The following is a 21,053-nucleotide window of genomic DNA, read 5'->3' on the forward strand; positions in this document are numbered from 1 at the left end:
GGTAGAGAGAGAGGAGGGGAGGGGAGGGGAGAGGTGGGGAGGGGGGATGGTGGAGGATGAGAAAGGCAGCGGAGCACAACAGACACTAGTATGGCAATATGTAAATCAATGGATGTGTAACTGATGTGATTCTGCAATCTGTGTATGGGGTGAAGGTGGGAGTTCATAACCCACTTGAATCAAAGTGTGGAATATGATATGTCAAGAAATTTGTAATGTTTTGAACAACCAACAATAAAAAATTAAAAAAAAAAAATTCTCTCACTCTCTCACTCTTTCTCTTAAAAAAAAAAAGAAATAAAAAATATACACCGTGATTTATTTATAAATAGTCCTATATGGTAGCTGGTATGATATTCTAAAGTGAGATTTCATTTTCGAATACATAGCAATTTTCTTTTTTCTTTCTGTAATTGCTAACACCACTAATATGAAATATGAAGCAGTATCTTCAAAATTAATCTATCCAAGACTTGTTAAGTATTGACAGTGGCAAGAAGCCCTATGGCTTCATGGTTTAGGTTAACCTCCATTCTTTCCTTAGACTTTTCACTCAGAAAGGAGATAACTTAAATTGAAGAGAGGGCAAGAAACTTAAAACCTTGTAAAAGATCATCTGGAACATATAAAACAATGTTTGTGGTAAACTAAAATACACATGAAAGTTCTATACACAGTCAGTGGCAAAAAGTGCCAAATGAAAAAATACACATAAAACATTTCCTTTTGTGGGAAATAATGGCAATTTTATTATATTAATTTTATAGATTTATAAATTATAAGGACACAGTATTTTAATATACACTTAAAAATTTTTGTTAGACCTTAAAATATTTAATGTTATAGTTTTGCTTTATCTTATTTTGGTATTACCTCAAATAGATTATTCTATACTTGTTTATAAAAATAAGAATAGTCAATATTTTAATTTTCTTTCAATTTTCAGTAAATCATACTTCATGATTTTTTAAAAAAAATTTTTTTTAGTTGTAGATGGACACAATATCTTCATTTTTATTTGTTTATTTTTATGTGGTGCTGGGGACCAAACCCAGGGCCACATGCATATGAAGCAAGTGCTCTACTACTGAGCTATAACCCCAGCCCATATTTCATGATTTTTAAAATTTAATTTTTAGCAAATCATATTTCAAAAGTATACTACTTCTTTTTATGAACAAACCTGTCTAGCTATCTCTTTAAAACTTAGGAAAAAATTGGACATGCCTAAGATATAATTTTTTTCTCTTATACATATAGATAGAATCACATTGAAATTTTGGATGTTTTCTTTTAGCCTTTCACTGACAATTTTAATTTTGGGGTATAACCTAAGGATTTAGATTCTTACTATGCCAGGGTTTTACTTGTTTATTTGTTTGTTTTGTACTGGGAAGCACTTAACCACTGAGCCATCCCCACTCCTTTTTATTTTTTATTTTGAGATAGGGTCTGGCTAAGATGCTTAGAGTCTCGCTTAGTTGCTGAACCTGCAATTGGCTTTGAACCTGTAATCCTCCAGCCTCAGCCTCTAGAGGGGCTGGTGTTACAGGATAATGTACCATCATGCCTGGCTTACTATGGTAGTTTAATTTATTTTTCTGATTAATTAGAAAAGAGATTATCTATAAATGTTTATTATATAACAGGTTAGCAACCCTGCTTCAGTTTGAAAATCACCACTTTAAGGGAGTTGTATATAGATTATGATTATCACAATATAATTTTCTCAGGTATGTTCATGTTACTTCTCGTAATTGAAGGTGTTTTCTTTGGATTTTATTTTTAGAGACTGTCATGCAGTTCCTTGAGAAACTATCTGACAAACTTTGTGAAAGGTTAGTTTTTCTTCTGCTATTTAGTGTTAAATGTTATATAGTTTTTTAAATAGAGAACTTAATATATAAAATAAATTAAGAAGTGACCTGTTAAGAGTATGTTGGAATATTAGCTATGCAGACCACTCAGCAAGACATATTCACTGTGAAGACCTATTTTGAAAGAATACGGTGGTTTTCTTAAGGTGCCAATCTTGACAATTTAGGTGGTCCACCATCATTAATCCATTGTCTTTAGCAACCCATCATTTGTGTGTAATTTAAAAATGTTCCCAAAGCCTTCTTGAATGTATTTATTTTAACCTGTAGAGTTAATTTTATAACAAGCATGTAAAGTATCATTTCTCATCTTTCCAGCTAAGTACAAGAGATTCACAGATATGGTGGATTAATCTGTTTGGCATTTTGTGGATTTTAAGAGTGGCTCTGCCTCGATGTTTTGTACATCAAGCTAAAATATTTCCCTCTGTTTGGTTGGGTTCTTTTATTACAATGCTGACTTTCCTGCCCAGTCCTTTCATTATGCCTTTGTCCTTGCCTTTGATTGATGCTCTTCTAGTTCTAGTGGAGGGGCAAAATATGACTGCCCTTAAATAGCTAGGGTTCCAGAAAGGGGGGCACATGTGGCTTGTAAAAGAGGGCCAGGTCATCTCTTTTCTTTCTTTTAATGCTTTCTAAAATTTCAGTAGCCTTTTTTGACTATTGCAAATTTGTTAGCTCAAATTTCTGTTTTGGATTAGATAGTCATGTTTTGGAACACATTGCTTTCTAATTTGGTTTACGTTTATCAATTCTAAAATCTTCTTAATACCAGTGAACCATTAGGTTTTTGAGGAGGGACTGTTAGGCAATTATTTAAGAATTAATTCTATTTAGCTAGGTGTGGCACACACCTGTAATCCCAGCTACTTGGGGGTTGAGACAGGGGGATTGCAAGTTAGAGGCTAGTCCGGGCAATGTACCGAGACCTAGTCTCAAATTTTAAAATATATTTTTTAAACATTTAAAAAACATTCCTAATTGCTCAATTTTAATGCAAACCAGACAGTTTCAAAATAACAAATAATTTATAAAATTGAGCTGGGGAAGTAGATGCATCTCAGGGATAGAACACTTGTGGGTTCAATCCCCAGTGCTTCAAAACAAAAACAAATCCAATTTATTGTACTTTGCTGTGATGGTTAAGTGGTGCAGTGTTCTTTCTCCACTTATATGTGTTTATAGGTAGTATTTCAGCTAACATATCTGTATAATTTTATAGTTATATAGGAGTTAATTCTAATGAAAAATTTATATTTTATAAATATTAAAGACTTGTTGAATTATTGCCAAACTAGTGTATTTCTATAGGGAAAAAATTATGAACAGCAATCTTAATTATCTATATTAATATTCTTTTATAGAGAATATTGTGTAAGTTTCTTACCTTTTTAAAGCAAGATTTTAAAGCACTTTTTTTTAATAGTGCTTTTTAAAGTACTATTTTTGGAGTAAAAATAGTGATTTGAATAATGCTTTTTAAGATAGGCATATCTGTATAATGCTTTTTTTTAAGATAGGAATTGAAGTGATATACTAATTTATGCAGTCTTGTCTCTTCTAATACTTTAGTAAAATTTGGATTAATACTAGTTTACATTTGTTCATAGATTATATCTAATTTTATCATGAATATTGGAAAGTTAGTTCTTTCATAATTATTAAAGTTTTGTCCTAATAAATAATGATAAACCTGTTTTACAGAACTATAAAAGATTTTGAGATGATGCGACAGATGAAAATGAAACTAAATCCTCAAAATTCTGTAAGTAAATATTTTGGAATATTTTTATTATGAGCAGGCTATCAACTGAAATGATTATCTCTTGATTCTAGAACTTTCTTGTCATATGCTGGAGGTCTGTGTTGTTTTGTTTTTGATGCTTGGTTTGGTGATTAAAGGTATTGAAATATTTGATCCAGAAATTTGAATGTGCGTATGTGTATGTGTGTATGTGCATTAACATTATGAGCATTCATGCCAGGGCTGCTTTCATTCTACAGAAAGTTGGCTTCTCAATTTGAAGCATCGTTTAATGAGACTCAGTGAAGACTCAATCTAGCAGTTGGTAATTTTAACCATCGACATTAATACTGATGTTTACATGCTCACTTATTTGTTTGCTAATTTATGATGCTCAGTTAAGTAGATCAGTGTTAACTGACAAAGTATATCCCTTTCTAAAAACATACATTGTTTTCAATCATAAAGCACATGATTGTATGACCTTATAATGTAGAGTAAGGGTCTTTACAACCAGCATGCTGCCCAAGTGATGGAGATGCTCTGAAAGTGATGGGATTCCAAATGTCAGGACCCTTGTTCCCATTTAGTTTGAAGCCTCCTCAGGATTTCTGGAGTTGTATATGCCTTTCTGTTTTAGTCTTTTTTACTACTGTGACTAAAGGACCTGACCAGCACAATTGTAAATGAAGAAAAGTTCATTTGAGAGCTCATGGTTTCAGAGGTCTTAGTCCATAGAAGGCCAGTTCCATTCCTTGGGGCTTGAGGTGAGGCAGAATATCATGGCAGAAGAGTGTGGCAGAGGCAGGCAGCTCACATAGTAATCAGGAAGCACAGAGAGAGAGTCTCCACACTCAAGATACAAAATATATACCCCAAAGCTATACCCCAGTTGCCACCTCCTTCAGCCATACCCTTCACTTCAGTTACTACTCAGTTAATCCCTATCAGGGAATTAAATCACTGATTGGATTAAGACTCTTGCAAGCTAATCATTTCTCCTCTGAACCTTCTTGCATTGTTTCACATGTGAGCTTTTGGAGGATACCACATCCAAACCATAACACCTTCTTTCATAGGTGCTGCTGTTGGTAATTCTTGATTCAATAGCAGCTACTACTACAGGAATAATTTAGGGTACAGGGCCTTGCATATTTAGAAACTATATGTCAGCTTCTCAGATACAACCACTGTGAAACAGATTTTAAATTGCTGGATTTGATGGGATTAGAGTAGTATGTTAATCTGTTAATTTATGATAGGAACCATATTTAGCAAAATTACTAGTATTGGTTATCTGCACTCTTTGGCTTGGTGGATAGGTCTACTTAAGAAACCAGATAAGAGATCAGAATATGGTTTGGTGAATATGGAAACAGAAAAAAATGAGTTGCCAGAAGCAAATTCAATAAAACCTGATATGACTTTAAACAATTCTTCCTAGGCATTTTTGTGCAGTTTATTAACTATTATATATTATTCTGCAGATATTTGTGAGGTGCCCATTCTCCTCATGAGTCTGTTCTGGTGAATGTTGCCACCACTCACCCTGCTGCCCTAGTCAGCACCTCCACTTCCTGTAGATCAGTGGTTTCCAAAATGTGGTCTCTGGACCAGAAACATCACTTGGAGATTTGGTAGAAATACAAATTCTCCAGCCCCTTATCAGACCCATTGAATCAGAGAGCCTGGAGCAAGCCCCATGAGATGAATTTTAACAAATCCTCCAGGGTAGTTCACATCCTCACTTATTAGTTCTTACACATTCTGCTATCTCAAGAACATGCCCAAAGATGGAAATGGGTTCTTGCTTCCCTATGCCTATTGCCACAGCCTTAGTTGGATCATTATTATTTGTCACTCACATCATAATTGTAGTTGTTTTATTGGTTTTCTAGCCTTTTGTTCTTGCTCCCTTCAAAACCATACCAGATTCAGACTGTATAGCAATGTGCCCAGCCCAGTGTTAGCAGAGAGTAGGTGCCAACACTTATTTGAAATATGAATAAGTGAATAGATTCCCACCTAAGAGGTATTTTTTTCTAAAAGCAGATCTGCTCTTGTCACTCTTTTATTTAAAATTCTTCAATAACTCCTTACAATTCTTAAGATTTCCCTTCCAATTTCTTTGTGTCTTCCACCAGGCCCTTCAGGATTCAGGCCTGTTTATCTTTTAGGTCTCATCTCCTACTCCCCCTTTAAGTTGAGTTTAGCATTCTTTATTCTTGTCTAATACCTGTGTGGTACTCATGTGCCTTTTATGTTTCCTTTTGTTTAGCTTACCCTTGATGTACTTTATTGTTTATGTGCCAGCCACATACATATGGCATGGTAGGTAGCTTGTGATCTTGTAACATGGAAAAGAAAACCTCATTATTTGAGGAGATAATGCTGACCTTAAATTTTAGAGGGTGATGTTGACAAGAAAAGCAGCCTGTATTTATGCCAGACATTGTATTTAATAATCTAAGTGCATTTAGCAGTCCTATTTGGGATGTGTTGTTGGTTCATTCAACAAATATTTTTTGAGTGACTACCATGTACCAGGCACTGTCCAGGGTGCCAAGATACAATAGGGAATCATGCAAACAAAGTTGCTGGCCTTATGCTGTTTTCAGTTTGGTGTGGATTGAAAACTTGAACCTGACGGTCTGACTTCACAGTCTAGGCTCTTCACCAGTCTTTTTGCCACCTGGACACCTTGTAGGGAGGATGATCTATTCAAATGTTCAAGCTTTCCTTTGATTTTTTTTTTTTTTTTTTTACCATTTGTCAAAAACAACTATTATTGTGATATTTCTTTATGACAAATTTTCTTTGCCAAGATTAGAGTTAATTCTGCCTTACTTACATTGTAAATTATTGCTTTCAGTTTTGGGATCTGCCCTAATCTTCATGCTTACATTTAGAAAGAACCCTAATCTAATCTTTAGTATTTTAATCATAGTGCAGTACATTTTTAAAGATTAATACCTGGGTTACATTTTGCGAAATTTTCTTCACAGCTCATTTAATTTGTTAATGCTGTCTTTGGTTTACATTTTTTAGTAAAGTAATGTATTCATTTTGAGATGGGGTTTCCCTATGTTGCCCGGGCTGGCCTTGAACTCCCCACCTCGGCCTCCAGAGTAGTTGGTACTACAGGCATGTACCATGGCACCTGGCTTTAGTTTACACTTCAGAATTACACTTGTTTATCTTTATTCCAAATTCTAGGATTAGGTCTTCTTTATCCATTGAATTAGGAGAAGCCAAATTCCTCCAGGCTATGAATTTTTAGGGTTTTTATAAAATTTTTCTGATATACATTAACTGACTTACATTCTTTAAGCAGGCTGATTTACAGTAACTGGTTTACGTGTTATAAGTTTGGCTACATTACCAATAAAAAATTTGAAATTGTCAATATCTTCATCACTATGAATTATTTGATTGTAGGAACTGATGCCTTGGGATCCCCCCTACTACAGTGGTGTGATTCGTGCAGAGAGGTAAGTTTTCCAAGAAATACACATGTAAGAAGGAAAAAGGAAAGTAATATTTACTGAGAACTTTGCATATTAATTATGCAGCTACTGTCATGCACTCAGGTGCCCACCTTACACATGTGTTTCCCCTCAAACCCATCCCCTCTGTTGGTAGGTACACTTCTGCCCACAAATTTTTAAAATCTGGATTGCAAAGTTGTGCTGTGTCATAGGATCATGCTTTACCTCTCCCCCACTGGTTCATTCTTACGTTGCTTGTGTCATTTCCTCCTTTAAAACTTTGAAATATCTTCCCACAGCATCCAGCATCTGTCTTCTCTCCAACCTTTCCAGTGCATAGGTTCCTGGTTCTCTTCCTAGACTATGGGCATTTAAATGCTGGGACTTTGCTAGAACCCTTACTGTCTCCCCTTGCTGGTCCAGGGTAGGTGCTCAGCAAATGTTTGTTGAACCATTGAGGGAACAAAGCAGTACTTCCTCATTCCTATGTGATTTCCATATGTTTTCTCATTTTTATTAGAATATTTTGTCAACATGTTTTTGGCACATTCAGAGGGATATAAATGAACTAAAAATTTTAGGAAACAAGTTGATCAAAGCAGTCTTCTAGCTTCTATATTGTCTTTCTTTGTTAAAGTATTAGATATATCTTTTTTTCCCTAAACATATTCTATTTCTTTCATTTGTATATTTACTTATAACCCAAGAATATAGAGATCTGTTTAAAATTAACCCATTGAAAAATGTATGTCCCCAGCACTTTTATATGCCCAGAGGGATTTTTTTTTTTTTGAAAAAAATCTCAGAATCCTACCCTTTAACATTTTGTTTACATTTTTCTCTTATAAATCTTTTTTTTGCATTTTACTTAAAATATTTTTTATTTGTTTTAATTAGTTATACATGACAGTAGAGTGCATTTATGTACTTTGATGTGTCATACATAAATGGGGTATAATTTCTCATTTTTCTCATTGTACATGTTGTAGAATCACATTGGTCATGCAGTCATATATGTACATAAGGTAGTAAAGTCTGTTTCATTCTATTATCCTTTATATCCCCATATCCCCTCCCGTCCCTTCACCCTTCTCTACCTAATCTAAAGTAATTATTTTTCCCTGCCCACCTTATTGTAGATTAGCATCCACATATTAGAGAAAACATTTGACCTTTGGGTTTTGGGGATTGGTTTATTTCGCTTACCACTATATTCTCCAATTCTATCCATTCACTGGCAAATGCCCTAATTTCATTCTTCTTTAAAACTGAGTAATATTCCATCAAATATATATACCACATTTTCTTCATCCATTCATCTGTTGAAGGGCACGTAGATAATTTTTGATGTAGGTAATTTGACTAAGGTTATGATTTATTTGAGTAATAGAATAAAATATGTTTTTTTGTCTTTCTCCTTACTAAAACATAGGTGTATCTTGATGATGTATTTATTTGGTGTAAGCTTTAAAATATTCTTATTCCTATGCATTATTAAGCATCAAGTAAAGGGTAGAAGGAACCTTTCTAAAATTAGACAATAATTTTTAATTATTTCTTTTGTCATTTGTTGAAATAGCAGAAAAAAATAACTTTATATGACCTCTTCTACATCAGCAGGATGAGATGTCCTAAGATAATTCTACATCAGATAATTCATTTTCATTCATTTTCTCGTCTTTGACCTTTATTCATTACTGTTCTCAAAACCATTGATAAAGCATAATTAACACCAAACCTTTAGGTAATAATATTTGATCAGCTATTTTTTTACACATGTATCTCAAATTCAGTATAATAATTTAGCCATGATAAACAGGGATTTATAGTATATTATGGCTTAACATATGATATTATTTCAAAGTGGCTCTTTTTTTTGGTTAAAAACTTCAGACCCTGCTCATGAAAATATAATTTTTCTTCTAAAATTCTTTTAAAGAAAGATTTAATCTTATTGCTTACTCTGTTAAAAATGTGGCATAAAGGTATACTAACATTTACTTATTAATGTTTTCCATTTTTAAAGTATTTGATTTGATTTTTGATGTTGAGAAATGATGCAAATTGAATGTATTTGGTTCTGATTTTTGCTACCGTGGTTTGTGTGTGGTATTACTTCCATATCATGTTCCCCACCCCTGATCATTTTAATTAACGCCTTAGCCTTAAATTAAAGTGGTATTTTTGTCCTTTAACTATATTCTCTAAGTCTAGCATGCCTGAAAGATGGTTCTGTGGAAATTTCATATGAATATTCAAAGATTTGGAAAGATATAATCAATAGAAGTTTAAAGCATATTTATTAATTAGGCATCTGAGATCCCTCAGAAGTTTGATGTGGTTTTAAGCAAAAGCTATCAAATAAAGGATAGTAATGTCTTCTCCATTTCTGCTAAAAATACAATATTGAGAAGTCTTTCTGTTGCTGACCAACTCTAGAGTCAGGACTTACAGATCCCTGATCCTCCAGTAGTTATAGAGTTCTCACTCCTCAACATGCCACAGAGACATGGTCTTTTTGCCAAGTTCTCCATTAGAAAGAGTGGAAATACCAGAGACAGCTATTCCTGTGGCCAGGAACACATTCCTAGAAGCTAGAAGGAATAGCAAATCCTGGCCACCATTTAAGGGGCCACATGATCTTTGACAGATTACTTATGCTCTCTCAGCCTTTCAGCAGGGTTATTTCTAAAACTGATTATAGTTGCCTGACTTCATGGGTCAGGCTTAAGGAGATGTTAGTATTGTTAGTAGATACATTGTATTATTATATGGAATTGTCTATTTGTGGACTCTCTTCTAAGAAGTGATCTACTCTATGATGCTTTTTAGGTACTCTCCAACATCTTTTAAAGGAGAGGGCAGATCTCCCTTTTTAAAAAAATACTCGTCAAAACTATAGTGAACGTTTCACATGAATTTTAGAATGCTCTTCAGAGAGCTTTTGATGACAGATTAAGAATGAATACTAAAAGAGAGAAGACCATGTTGCCTGTGCTTCCCAGCATCACAGTATCCAGGGTGGAAGTGCCCTGCATCCATCTGGCAGAATGGCTTTTTGCTGTTGATCAATTTCCTCTTCCAGGTTGAGGGGTCACCACTGCCTTCAAAATAAAATTGGAGCTCTCGTTCAGGGTCTTAAAGGATCTGATCATGCTTTTCTTTTAACAATAAATAAAAAGGTGTATATCCTTATTTCTGAAGCATTCAACAATTCGTATTGATTCTCTAAAATTTTTTGAAAGATGAGTGTTTTAAAGGTGGCACTGACCTTTAAAAGATTTTAGAGAATACTTAAAGAGGATCCCATGAAGTAGACCATCCCCTAGAAGAATTTCCAGGATGGCAAGTATCCAGGTTGGATCTAGCCTGCCATTCTGATTTTTTTTCCCCCACCAGTTGTCTTCCTCCAAACCTTTCCTCAGCTAAACTAAACTCTCTTCTCTAGTCAGACCCCTTTGTCTCAGAGACAGAATCTGTGTTTGGTGAGCAATCAGATTTTCCTTCCTAGTGTTTCTTCCTCATCTGCAAAATCTTGCTGAGTGTGTCTACCTGCCTGATGGCCACGTGGGGCTTTAACTTATCTTAACTAACATTTCATACTAGTTCATTTACTTGGCTATTAACTCAGGAAAAGGGATGCAGAAATGCTTCAGAAGGGATTGTGAGATTGGGGGTTTTAAAATATCTATGTTAAGTAGCTTACCGGGAATAAATGATGGTATTTGGGTTTGAGGTTTTAATAATCTTGATTGATTAGAGTGGGAAGAGAAGCATAGGTAATAGATGAGAAAGAAGGGGAAAATATAATAATTTGGGTTGAGGTTAGAGGAATGGAACAAAGAAAAGATTTCTAAATCCTTGATAAATTCATAGAATTTCAGGTAAAGACATAAATATGTGGGTGGACACAAAATGAAAATTAGAAGGGGCCTTTCCTTGATTGGAACTTTTCTTCAAGCTAAATGCCAGGGACTATTTTTCTTGCTTTTATGTTAAACACTCCAGATTTATTTCACGTTTCCTAAATGTCTCTCCAAAGAAGAAAAGAACCTATTTAGAAGTAAGAGGAGAAATCAATATTTTTTAAACTAACCAAAGATTGATCTGAGAAAATACTGGATAAAGAACCATTGGTATATCTTAAAAAGAGCAATTCATTGTTTTCTTTTTTAAGTTTTAGTGTTAAATTCTTACGGGAAGGCAAAATTAATTCTTTCAGCTATGAAAAGTATACATGATTTTATTTGAAATTAAATTTTGTTTTGGAATAAATAATATATTCATATGATTTTAAAAAATTAAAACAATGTTAAAAAGTGTTCATTAAGAAATGTTGATCTTATCCTTGCCTCTACCCCCAGAGGTCATCATTTTAGAGTTGTTTAATGTACCTGTATAGTGTTTGGGTTTTGTTTTTAATCCTTTGGGGTCTTGTCTCTTTTCTGCCAATAATGAGTTTCAGTGAATCATATTTTATTTATTTTGCTGCTATTTTACATTAAGATGCCATTGGGAAGTGAAATTCAATATTGTGTATTCCTTGTTAAGGTATAATCTCAAAATCTTAAGAACATTTATATAATGAAAATAGGGGTGTTTTGTGTTTTAAATTATTCAGAAAATACTGGGCTCTCACAGAAGGACTTCTGGTTGGTATGTGAAATTATATCTTTATTTGTTTGCATAGATGTAGGGACCTCCATGGATTTAAAGTTAAAAATTAACCTTTATTATGAAAACTTACAAAATAGAAGTAGAATGACATGATTAACTCCTATATGTTCTTCTCTTGGATTCAATGATTATCAAGATTTGCTAGATTTGCTTCATGTATCCCTTTTTCCCTTTTATTTTTCTTCTCTGTTGGCATTCTTTACTCCTCTCCCTCATGGCTTTACTTCTTTGCTTGTTACTGAATATTTTAAAGTAATCTTAGCATTCCAGTTATCTTCCTTTTATGTATTTATCACATATCTCTAAAAAACATGAACATAACTCCAATGTCATTATTACCTAGTATCAACAGCAGTTTGTTGTCACCATCTAATATCTAGGCTTTAGTCATACTTCCTTGATAGTATCTATATTAGATTTCTATTATAACAAAATACCTTAATCAACTTATTATACATTGGAAAGGTTTTTGTTTTTGTTTTTGTTCACATTAGAAGCTTAAGTCTATGATCCGTTGGCCTTGCTGATTTGGGGCCTGTGGCAGAGCAACACATCATGGTGAGGAACATGTAGTAGAGAAAGTTGCTCACCTCATGTCAGCTGGAAGGAAAGAGAGAGACAAGAAGGGGTCAGGGTCCCAGTGTCCATTTCAAGGACATCCCCCAGTGACTAAACTTCCTTCCACTAGGCCCCACCTCCTAAAGGTTCTCCCACTTCCCAATAGCACCATGGGTCAGGACCAACACTTTAACACATGGCTTTTTGGGGGACATTCAAGATCCGAACTATAGCAGCATTAAATCTGTTTTTTTTTTTTTTTTTTTTTCCCTTTCCCCCCCAGTTAGCTTGTTGGAATTCAGATCCAGACAAGGCCTATACATTTCACTTGGTTTTTCTGTCTCTTACTCAATAACAGTTTTCCATATCTCATGTCTGCTGCATCCATATTATCAAGCAATTGTTGAAGAGACCATGTGTTTGTCTTACAAGAACCTTCTGGATTTATCTGGTTGTTTCTTTCTTTTTAAATTTTTAGTTGTAGATGGATACTTTATTTTACTTATTTATTTTTATATGATGATGAGGATCGAACCCAGTGCCCCACAGGTGCTAGGCAAGTGTTCTACCACTGAGCTACAGCCCCAGCCCTATCTGGTTGCTTCTTTGTGGTGTCATTTCATTTGTTGCTCACATGCTACCATTTCTGTAAACTGGATGGTATATCTAAAGACTGTATGTTAAACGTTTCCTGTTTTTGGCAGGGACACTCATAGATTCACTCAGCTAGAAAGCAAATTACATGTTGTTATCAGCAATGTGAAAGCATCCAGTTCTGCATCATTCCCCTCTTTGGCTTCTCACTAGTGTTTATGAGACCTAGTTGATCCTGAGAAGTTGTCTGGCGGGAGAAGTGGATGATGATTGCTCCTGTTCTGAGCCAGAAGAGAGGAGGGGTCTGAGGACAATATTTTCACATGCTCTGCTCTTTTCAAGTGTGCATTTTGCCTGGCCCTTACATGTCCTCTGACAGGCCATCTCTTTCATTCTGTAATGAGCCTCTGAGCATTGGAAAAGCTTTAGGCAAGTGCTCTGAGCTTCCATCATCTTTTTTCCCCCAAGGCTTTTGGGAAGAAAAATCCTGCCTGTTTTCCTTTCTGCAGCTTCCACTTGTGCCTTCTCACCAGGATTTATTTCCTCACTTCCCCGGGGAGGGTGGGGGTATAGGTAAGTGTTAGAGCACATGCTTAGCAAGCATGAGGTCTCCTGGGTTCAATCCCCAGTACCACTAGAAGAAGGCAGGGGAGGATTTCAAATTATAGTACACAANGGGGTAGACCTAGACACTGGCTCCCAACATTTCAGCAGCTCTAAATGGAGGGATAGCTACAGGTAGAAGTCTCACTGCTGTTGTAAGACTTGTTTCTAGCGACTATGGTTGGGGTGCTGTCACTTGGTGCCACTTCTGTGTGCTATTATTATCCTTTCTCCAGTCAGGCCTACTGATTCACTTTATTCTCCAAGGTGGTGATGGAATTACACTATTTTTGTTCAGCCTTGATTTCCAGTGATATCTGCAGCTAATCTGCACCCCTAAGGATTATTATTCCCCGATTACCAGGAAGTTTGGCAGAAGCAATGTTCTTGCTTCTAGGTTGACAAATCAAGATAAAAACCAACTTGACCATGGGGGGTTCTTTATGAAATGGAAGGAGGAGAAGGTCTTCTTCATTTTTAGTGCTATATAATTACCTGAAAGACAAATAGATTCCAGTATCACTCAGCTCTTTCACTGCTACCATACCTTTACTTAACCAAAGAAAACAGTAGCTCTCCCTGTGGCATTCTACACTAAACATTTCAAAATGCCATCCAACTATAACATTATAATCATACTCATACAATCATTTCTGATGCCAAAAGCATTCCAGTACACTGTTCTTTTGATAAAGTTAATAATAGTTCCTCTGACAATATTGTCACATACTGTGCTCTTTTCAAGTGTGCATTTTGCCTGGCCCACACATGTCCTCTGGCAGGCCATCTCATTCATTCTGTAATGAACCTCTGAGCATTTATTTTATGCCTTTTGATGCAAAAGTTCTGTCTCATACCTGCTTTCATTTATTGAATAGAGTGAGACTGAAGCCTGTGTTTACCTGCAGTTTTAACCTGGATCCATTGACTGCACTTAATTGTGTTTTATACTTTCACTAAGTTCAGTGCCAAGATTTTTGGAAGTAATATCCAAGTTCTTTCTTAACTTTAATTCCCTGTGCATCAGAGGTTGAAATTCAATGTGACTCAGAGTATGCTTCATATGGACAAAGATACATTGTTTTTTTTTAAATAAACAAAAATCTCAATGATGAATGAAGAATTCTTCAGTTGAAAAATGTCTTTTTCACTGATATTTCTTTGCTTATTTCAATCATAATTAGTATTCATGATGAGGATTTTGATATATTGTTAAATTTTATTGTTTTTTATTTTATTTTTTGTGGTGTTGGTGTTGAACTTACACCCCAGGCATGCCAGGCAAATTCTCAACCACCAAGGTATATCCCAGCCCCAAATTCCATTATTTGTGCTAAAAAAGACCTAATCATACTTATGCCATTTTACCATTTTGATTATAATTTGTTCTGATTTTTTGAAAATTGAAAATTTGTAAATCCATAGGTAGCAGATTTTTAACCAGAACAAATAGTAGATCACTTACTGAATTTTACTCAGTAACTATGATAGATAATTATTTTCTTCCTGTTTCTTTCTTTAGAGGAATCAAAGATTCCTTATTTTTGGAACCAAATCAGGGGAATTCTTTACAACACATTAGTAGTAAAATTCTCTTAGCAAATTCTAAAAGAGCTAGATGTGGTGGCATGTACCTATAGTCCCAGCTGCTTGGGAAGTTGAGGTAGGAGAATTGCTTGAGTCCAGGAGTTTGAGACTGGGCAATCCCATCTTAACAACAGCAAACAAACAAAAAGAGAAAAGGAAACTAAGAGTTTTCAGTGATGACTGGACAGTATCCCATGTAAATTTTCAAGATGTATTTAAATGTGATTCTGTTTGCATTGGTTGTGGCTCCAGTATCCTGGAAGGGTTGATGTGTCACCTATATTAAATGCTTTTCCATGGTTCTGGGTCTCTGTGATAGAAGAAAAAGTTCTTTTATGGTATATTTTGTAATATCCACAAAAATAAAAAGCTCTGGGGCTGGGGTTGTGGCTCAGTGGTAGAGTGCTCGCCTAGCACATGTGAGGTGCTGGGTTCCATCCTTAGCACCACATAAAAATAAATAAACAAAATAAAGGTATTTATTTTGATGAGAACCATAAAGGTATGGTTCTTAAGCACAGAACCATATGTGTGTGTGTGTGTGTGTGTATGAGAGAGAAAAAGAGGGAGGGAGGGGGAGAGAGAGAGAGAGAGAGAGAGAGAGAGAGAAAGAAAGAGAAAGTTCTGATAAAGATGTTGCAACTACATATTCACAGCCAGATCTTGCCCCATTTGCCCTTGAGGCAGGAAGAGCATCCACCTCCTGATCCTGGCTTGGGTGGCCATGTCTGAAGCATCCTGAAGGGGTCCTAAGGAATGGGGAGGCCAAAGGCCTGTGACCACTGAGGTATCACATTGGAAGCTAGGACCAAAATAGACATGGGTCTCATAGGGGAGTTCAGCTGCCTCTTGGATGGTCTATATGAGGAATGGTTCCTTAGTTCCCCTCAGACACTATTGTAGCTGCTGTTTTTTGAATCCTTTCATCCTCTCTGGTTCTTCTTCAGGAAGGAATTAAGTTTCCTTTGGTAAAGTCACTGAGGGTGTGGTGCAGCATGCAGGTAGAAGTTAGGTTTGAGGTGACTGAGTAACGTCTAGGGTAATCAAGCTTGACTGAGCTGTATGTTCTCTTCATTTCAATTCCTTTGATCCCTTGCTGGTGCTTGTTCTTCCACTTAGGATGCCTTCCTCTCTGTTGGAACCTCATCTTTTTTTTCCAAGGCCTCCTTTGTAGTTCTCTCTGATTTTTCCATTCTCATTCTCTCCCGACTGGCAGGCAGAATTAATTGCAGCCTCATCTTTGTGCCAGAGACCTGGTTATACTGCTTGTGTGTCCTTTATCATTTGGATTAATCATTCTTTATGGGTACAGTGTCTGTCTACATTGAGGAGTTACCTGGCACATAGTAGGTGATTCATGAATGTTTACTGCATTAACTCAGGCTTCTTAACAATATTGCATTTCATTTTATAGGTGACAGCAGCTTTGAGGAGTATAGAGGAATTAGCAGAAGTAAGAAGCACTGTTTTCACTCTGGCTCTGCCACTCTAACTGTAGTCATAAAAGTGGCTGCAGTTTACTGAGTGTTGGCTTTGCTCCGGGAGCAGGGCCAGGTTCTTTGCCTGTGTTGAAACTGTGAAGTATCATTCCCATTTTCTCAGTGAGGAAATTGAGGCCTCAAAGAGGCAAATAACTTGCTTAAAGCACAGAACCAGTAAGAAAGAGAGCCGGTATTTCAACTTCAAGCCCAGGACTCTTTCTCCTATTCCCGACTGCCTTGGAATTATCACAAGCCTCTTGGGGCCTCACTTTACTCAAGTGAAATTAGGAAATCATTCTTAAATTACCTATCTCACAGCATCACAAAAGGTCTAAGAGAAATTCTTGATGAGAAATGCTTTGCTAATTTTATTTTTAAATTTTTTTAAAAATTTTAATTTCCTGTTTGATACCTTTTTTTTTTTTTTTGCGAGAGAGAGAGAATTTTTTTTTTATATTTATTTTTTAGTTTTCGGTGGACACAACATCTTTATTTGTATGTGGTGCTGAGGATCGAACCCGGGCCACACGCACGCCGGGCGAGCACGCTACAGCTTGAGCCACATCCCCAGCCCCAGCTTTGCAAATTTTAAAGCACTATGACAGTATGAGATACTACTGTCAAACCACTTCACCAGTTAATTAACTTTATCATAAACACCAATCTCTTCCTTTCTAATAGCTTCTTCCCCTTGGTCTGCAGACCTGCTAAGATATCCCTTATCTTAAATATAAATAATTACTTTTCACTTGAGTCATTTTTTTTCTTCCAAACTCCCCCATCTCCTATAGTAGTTTATCCTGGATTCTCCTCCTTTTTATTCTGTGATGTAATCTGATGTGTAACCCTGTTAGTCTACCCAGCTCATTTTCCCAAGTTATCAGCCATCTACCAGTCAGTAACTTGTTTAAGTCCTTAACATTCCTGATACCTTCAGTTCTTGATAGTGCTTACTGCTTCCTTTCCTTCTTTCTTAAACACATACCTTCAACTTCCTGTTCTTCACTTTGTAATCACCACAGTCATTTCTCTTTGTAGTTCTTTTCTCTGAATCTGTGGCTTTCAATCTTTTTGCTCACTGTTATGCAGCTGCAGGGATGAACTTAGGGTTGTAAGTCCCCAATTACAGTCAGTAAGTAGCTCCCTGCCTCTCTCATTCAGGAAAGCATTCTGAAAAATGTGCATAAGAATGAGTGATACATACAGTCTTAGTGCTTTTGTTAGTACTTGCTTTAATTTGTAACAAATGTTTGTGAAAAACTACTTCAATACCTGAATCTAAACAAAGACATGCTCTTTTGATCGTTTTAAAAAGAAAATCTCTTTCTATATACTTATTAGTTGTAATAGGAAGATTATCATCTTGTAAACATGTTTTCTGTTTCCCATTGTAAAATGTGAGTAATGACACCACCTTTGGGATTATTTTGCTATTAAATGAGATATGTATAAAGGGCTAAGCCCAGTGTCATGGTGAGGACTCACAAAATGTTGCATTCATCATCGTTGTCATTGTCATAATGAGCTTGGTCGGGATTTTTTTTTTTTTTTTAGATTAAATTAGGGAAATTGTACATATTTATAATATTGAACCCTTTCTTCCCATATTAATCATGAATATTTGCATTTTAGACTCTTTTCTATATCACTAGCAGAATAATCTTTCTAAACTAAACCATAGGATTTCTTCTCCTTTGCCTCTGCTCTCACATTGAGTGCACTCTGGGAATATCTGGCACATGGTGGCCAAATGAAGGCCATTAGATCAACTGTGCTCATTGGTGCCCAATAAAATTAGCCAAATAAACATTTATATATCTGTATCTCTACACAACAGAGCAGATCAGGAGGGTAAGCTAGAAGGGGAGGAATCAAGAGATATTATCTAAAATTGATAAGCCAGTAAAATATTTAATTATTTAAAACGTGGTAGAGATAACAAACAGAGGAGCTAAAATACATACTGTAAAAGTTCCAAATTACTATACTTAAAAGAAAAAGAAAATGCAGCCCACATAGCCACAAAAAGAAAATAAAAGAAGCATTAGAAGAACATATCAGAATTATACTGGCAAGAGTGAGGATGGTAGCATTTTTATACACTATTTAGAGGAATGTAAAAAACTTTTTTGGCAGGATAATTTGGTAATACCTATCAAAATTTAAAATTTCATTTCCTCAATTTGTCTTACAGACAAGCTTACACAGGTATGACAATGGTGTTCATTGTGGTGTCAGTTTAATAGAGAGAAATTAATGGCAGGTAACTGTTACCCAGTAGAAGTAGCAGTGGACCAAGGCAGGACGATGAGTTGGGGTGTGGCCACATGGGTGCACTTTTTATAACAGAGTTAAAATACATAAAACCGATTAAAAGTCTGGGCTCTTTTTATTGTAATCATGTGTAGGCAATTGCAGGTGATGTCAGTGACTGGATACTTTCTTTCCCCATTGAAGCTCCCACTGCCGGTGTTCACTACAGAGGAGGAGATGCATTAAGTTACGACAGGTTTTCTGTAGATGATTACACACTGACCAAAGAGAAAAAGATAGAGCTTTATATATTGACAACAAGATAGAGTCCTCCCTATTCCTGGGACGACAAAATAAACATATAGTGTACATATTTTTAGGTTAAACAAGGAAGTTACAGCATAGTGTGAATGGTATAATTCCATTTGTAGAAAACATTTATATATATGTAAACTTCTATATGTGTACATAGAAAATTGTTTATAAAGATCTGCAAGAAATTGTTAACAGTAGTTGCCACTGGGGATGGAAACAATGAGTCAGGGGAAAAGATTATATACTTTTTGCCTTTTGTGTACTATAATTTGAAATCCTCCCCTGCCTTCTTCTAGTGGTACTGGGGATTGAACCCAGGAGACCTCATGCTTGCTAAGCATGTGCTCTAACACTTACCTATACCCCCACCCTCAAATTTAAAGAAAAAACAAACAAAAACCAAGGAGTTTTACATTACTTTTCATATTCTATTATTTTATTTAATTTGTATAAAACTTACACATAGACTGATATTGTGTAACCTTATATTCTATACTTAATTTTTTTTTTTCTCTAAGATAAATTGTTTCCTTGAGTTTTGCCTGACTACCACATATGGGTGTCATGGGCATTAGGTAAGTCAATAAATATTTTTAGGTTGTAGTTTAATATAGCAGACTGTGTTGTTATTAGTTTTACTGTGTTTCTTTTCTGTAGAAATAAACATTATGTGCTCATTATAATCTTAGGCAGGGTTTGATTTTAAGATGTAAAGCTTCTTTTTATTCTTCTTTATTTTTATCTTCATATTTATTATCTAACAACCAAAAGGTGAATTGTCTTTTATGATAAAATTAATCTAGCTAGAGCAATATGTGGTTAAATTTTCTTTGTTCATTCACATTCTGTCTGTGGTTTGAATTTGGCCTTATGATTTTTAAGGCCAATCTGTTCCAATTTAGTATTATAAAAGATAAATTAATTATTTATTTTTCACAAAATAGAGTTCCATTTTGAGGTTCTTTTCCTTTGAACTATATTCTCACCAGTTTTTCTGCCTGCTAAATCTGTCCACTTCTGATGTATAGGTTTTGAAATGTCCAACTATATTAGGGGATGCATCTATTTTTCTTTGTAGTTCTGTCAGTTTTTACCTTTTTTTTTTTTTTTTTGAGATGGAGTTTTTCTTTTCTTTTTTTTTTTTTTAATTTTTATTGTTGGTTGTGCAAAACATTACATAGTTCTTGACAAATCATATTTCACACTTTGATTCAAGTAGGTTATGAACTCCCATTTTTACCCTGTATACAGATTTCAGCATCACATCGGTTACACATCCACTGTTTTACATATTGCTATACTAGTGTCTGTTGTATTCTGCTGCCTTTCCTATCCTTTACTATCCCCTATCCCCTCCCCTCCCATCTTCTCTCTCTACCCCATCTACTGTGATTCATTTCTCCCCCTTGTTTTTTTTTCCCCTTTCCCCTCATTTCCTCTTGTATGTACTTTTGTATAACCCTGAGGGTCTCCTTCCATTTCCATGCAATTTCCCTTCTCTTTCCTTTTCCCTCCCACCTCTCACCCCTGTTTAATGTTAATCTTCTTCTCATGCTCTTCCTCCCAACTCTGTTCTTAGTTACTCTCCTTATATCAAAGAAAACATTTGGCATTTGTTTTTTAGGGATTGGCTAGCTTCACTTAGCATAATCTGTTCTAATGCCATCCATTTCCCTGCAAATTCTATGATTTTGTCATTTTTTAATGCAGAGTAATACTCCATTGTGTATAACTGCCACATTTTTTTTATCCATTTGTCTATTGAAGGACATCTAGGTTGGTTCCACAGTCTAGCTATTGTGAATTGTGCTGCTATGAACATCCATGTAGCAGTGTCCCTGTAGCATGCTCTTTTTAGGTCTTTAGGGAATAGACC

General features: G+C 35.4%; 1 protein-coding gene across 1 annotated transcript in view; it reads left to right on the plus strand.

Annotated features, from left to right (window-relative positions):
• Positions 1–21,053, plus strand: part of LOC107153258 (mitochondrial intermediate peptidase) — a 138,650-nt gene that overhangs the window by 25,398 nt on the left and 92,199 nt on the right. Inside the window, exons 8-11 of the mRNA XM_048801243.1 lie at positions 1,790–1,838; positions 3,582–3,642; positions 7,060–7,112; positions 17,699–17,720. Of these exons, the coding sequence (XP_048657200.1) occupies positions 1,790–1,838; positions 3,582–3,642; positions 7,060–7,112; positions 17,699–17,720 (185 nt within the window). The remainder of the gene's footprint in view (positions 1–1,789; positions 1,839–3,581; positions 3,643–7,059; positions 7,113–17,698; positions 17,721–21,053) is intronic.

The sequence above is a fragment of the Marmota marmota genome, unplaced genomic scaffold (genome assembly GCF_001458135.2).
Source record: "Marmota marmota marmota unplaced genomic scaffold, marMar, whole genome shotgun sequence".
Classification (NCBI taxonomy): Eukaryota; Metazoa; Chordata; class Mammalia; order Rodentia; family Sciuridae; genus Marmota; species Marmota marmota.